The sequence below is a fragment of the Meriones unguiculatus genome, chromosome 4 (assembly GCF_030254825.1).
Source record: "Meriones unguiculatus strain TT.TT164.6M chromosome 4, Bangor_MerUng_6.1, whole genome shotgun sequence".
Lineage (NCBI taxonomy): Eukaryota > Metazoa > Chordata > Mammalia > Rodentia > Muridae > Meriones > Meriones unguiculatus.
In genome coordinates this window covers 32,220,811-32,224,822 of record NC_083352.1, presented here as the reverse complement: position 1 = coordinate 32,224,822, position 4,012 = coordinate 32,220,811, and the positions used below count along the sequence as shown (strand labels likewise).

General features: G+C 38.2%; 1 protein-coding gene across 1 annotated transcript; it reads right to left on the bottom strand.

The window, feature by feature from the left end:
• Window positions 1-1,205: 1,205 nt before the first annotated feature.
• LOC110565616 (disintegrin and metalloproteinase domain-containing protein 24-like) lies at window positions 1,206-3,284 on the bottom strand (the record flags this gene model as incomplete). Its single annotated transcript, XM_021663332.1, has 1 exon — window positions 1,206-3,284. A coding segment is annotated over exon 1 (2,079 nt), but the record flags the coding sequence as incomplete, so codon positions are not given.
• Window positions 3,285-4,012: the final 728 nt, after the last annotated feature.

Genomic DNA, 4,012 nt, shown 5'->3' with positions numbered 1-4,012 from the left:
AGTAGTCTAGGGAAGGGACATAGGGGGAAGGTGGAACATAGGGATGGAGGGTGGGACTGAGAGGAGATCAGGGAGGGGGCTACAGCCAGAATACAAAGTGAATGAAGTGTTAATAATAATAGTAATAATAATAATAATAACAATAGTAATGAAAAAGAAAAAGGAGGCATTACAACAGACACTGAGGAACCAGAGAATTATAAAGAGATACTTTAAAAATCTGCACTCCACAAACCGGAAAATAGATTTCCTTGATATATATGATCTACCAAAATTAAATAAACAATTTAAATAGAATTATAACCTTTTACTGAAACAGAAGCAGTAATTAAAAATCTTCAACCACCACCCACTCCACACAAAAAAATCCCAGAGCCAGAAAGATTCAGCACAATTATAAAAGACCATTAAAGAAATATGACTGCCAATACTCCTCAATTTATCTCACAAAATAAGCAGTATCTTCAGCAATAGGGTCTTACTATTAGGATGTGGAGAGTAGATTTGGCAATAATAGCCTGTAATCTTTTGAGGGCTCTAGGGAATCCTCTTTGACTAATGACTCAATAAGATTTAACCCATAAAAGTTTTTTAATTAGAAAAGTAAATAAATTAAAGTTGAAATAAGTTACCTAAATTTCTTCTGATTATGAAATTAAGAATATGTTAGTTCTTATTTTTATTGAATGATAAAAGTGTATTATTCTGACCCATTATAGATTGCTGGGATTTTTAGTCAGTGGTTTGTAATACAGATAATAGCATTTCTCCCACCAGGACACTGAAAATTACTATGTGGGAAATTTCAGGAAATTTTAAAGGTTATTTTCATAATTCATTAGATTGTTCTATTCTGTGTTAGTTGAAGAAGTTGAAGTTGTTTAAATTGAGGTGCTATTCTCTTCTTTCTAATGTGGTGGTTTAGTGCTCTTGAGCAAGCAAAGAAATAAAAAAATAAATATAACCACAAAAGAAATAGGAAATATCCAACTTATGAAGTTATTTTTCTGTTGCTCCTTCTTGTTCTTCCTCTTCTTTTCCTTCTCCTTTTCTTTTTCCCCCTTGTCCTCCTCCTCCTCCTTGTCCTCCTCTTTCTCCTTGTCCTCCTCCTCCTTCTCCTTGTCCTTGTCCTCCTTCTCCTTGTCTTTGTCCTCCTTCTCCTTGTCCTTGTCCTCCTTCTCCTTGTCTTTGTCCTCCTTGTCCTTTTCCTCCTCCTCTTTCTCCTTGTCCTTATCCTGTTCCTTCTTTTTGTCTCCAGGTGAACCACTGTCAATACTCCCTCCAGTGCCCTTTACCTGACAGTGTGGTGGGCTCCAGCCATCATTGCAATGGCAGTGATGTTTGTTATTGCAGACTCCTTGCAAGTTGCAGGTCTGTGGTGAACAATTACTTGTCCAAATTGTCTTGACACACTCTCTGTTAATGCACACATGTTCTGGACCACAGTGTGTGCCATCTTTTATGTCACCAAGGTCAGGGATGTTCATCCCAAGATGGTAGTCAGTACCCCAGCAGGTGACATTGTTGAAATGAGTCGAATGTGCGGTATAATGATTACTCCAAATGGGAAGACCTTTCACTTCTTTACACTGAATTCTCCCACAGAGGATGTTTGAAATATTACATCTCACATATGCATTGTCTATGATTCCACAGTTACCAAAACGATCACCACGAGTGTTCATTTCCTTGTAGCAACTGTCAGATGCTTTGCTGGCATTCTTGCCAAAAATTCTCCGGCAGTGTAAATCATGGCTGTTACATCTTTTTTTATAGCAGTAGCCACCATCACGGCAAGAGCTCCCATCCTGTTTAAACATATCCTCAGGGCACTCATGTGAAGTTCCATTGCACCATTCTGGAAGGTCACATTCATTCTCTTCTACTCTACACAGAGTGCCAGATGGCTGGATTTTGCATAAGTTGCTGCAGCATAGGCCAGTATGGCAAGAAGCGCCAGACTTCAGAGTACAGTCAGGCAGGCAACAGAGACTATATTCACATTCTTCAGAGGTTCCACAGTCGCACTCCTCGCCTTCATCAATCACACGATTCCCGCAGAACTTCAATGGGAAGATATCCGAAGGGCTGGGCTTACTGTGCATGCAACTTGTTTTGGCTGTGTGTTCCCACAACAGAGCATAGCTACAGTTGCTGAATTTTCTGGATGTATTTGTTGTAGCAGACATAAAACATGGTTCCCCTCCACATGTGCAAAATATCCCATCATGTGGCATGCCCAGATTGTGACCTATCTCATGTGCCACAATATGACCAATGGTAGAGAAATTATCTCCCAAAAGACTATCAACTCCACAACCAAATGTATCATTACATATTGTTCCAACATAGGCTATTCCAAAATAGCTAGTAAAATTATAATTCACAAACAGATGTGCAATATCATATGGTATGTGAGACTTAAGGTTTTCTCTCTTCCACTTACAAAATTCTGGCAGGAGAGTATGTATATCTTTTACTGGTATAGGGTTGCCCTTAGTCCAAATATAAAGTCCAATTAAAGACACATTAATATCCACTGGAAATAAAAAGATGTTTAGCCACACCATAATATTGAATACATCTTTTATCACAAGAGAAGTATTACGTCCTCGATAAAGGTATTGTTTATGATCTATAACCAATGCCAATTTAATATACTTTCTATGAGTCCACCATGTCCCATAGAAGCCTTGCATTAAAGTGGGCTTATCATTTTTTTGAAGTCTCAGTTGCCCTGATATTTCTTCATCTGTTAATCCACATCTCATGGGGAGTAATTGCGTTTCCTCCATGTCTATCTTGTAAACCAGATGTTCAAATGTGGAAGAGGAACTCTTGGGCTTAATTTCATAAACTGTGTCATTTATCTGTAATGTTCCTTGAATGCCCCCAAAACAGGTGTTAAGAGCAACCATGGATTCTGGGCTTCCTTCCACAAAACCAAGGTAGTAACAATCATCCTGGACAAAAGGTCTTGCCTCAGAGAGGTCACCTTGGTCACTATATGTGAACACAGAGAGCTGTCTAGATAACAAAAAATTCTTGGACTTCATGGAGATAGTGTGTCTCTGGCCTCCAAAGTGCAGGCTATAGGATATCCAGCTGGCAGGACTCATGTCTTTATTGGGGACAGTTACCCTCAAGGGTATCACTACTTCTGGAAGGCTTTTGTACTCAGCGCACCAAATCAGGAGCCATCCAGAAGGAAAGAGCAGGACCTTCAGCCATACCTGCAAGAGAGTGATCCTGTCATGTACCAGAGCCTCACTCATAGCCATCATGTCCTACTGGAGAGAGCAAATGAGAGTAGAAGGTACTTTCTTTGTCTTGATTTCATGTAGCACTGACCCTTAATAGTCTTTCTTCTTCAAGAGTGGATCCATCAGAGCAGGAGGACTTTAGGAAACAGGAAAAAGAGATAAGAGTGACTTCATTATGAGTGGACCAAAGTAGAAGGCTTTGTGTAAATATGGCTTAGCATTTGTGCATTTAATTTGTTCTTTAATTTTAATGAAGTACAGTCACACTCTGGGTGTTCAGAGAAATCACAGTTGGTCACAGATTAATAATGTCAGCCCTTGATGAAGGACACTTGGATTCACTGTATTGTTCCCTACATATATATATATGTATATATATATATGAGACTATGTTTATATTAATATTTAAATTAAAATTTTGTTAGTGCAACTTGTAGAGAAAATTTTTATTTGCACAGTCAATCAAAAATATAATTTTTTCAATTTTGTTAATAAATTATATACACCTCTTAGCAACTTGTACAAAAGAATATTCTACCATGTTGGGTGCATGATCCTTCATACACACTGTTCTGTCTTACTCCGGTTCTATCGAGTTGCAGAGTCCGAGAACTAAAATCTTATGTGATGGGCATCTTCATGTGATAAATCAATAAACAATAGTATAATCAAATTAGGTGTGCTGATTTGATGGACGTTTCTCAAGCATATTTATGTTTCACTGTACTTATGAAAGGAGTATGTTTTTA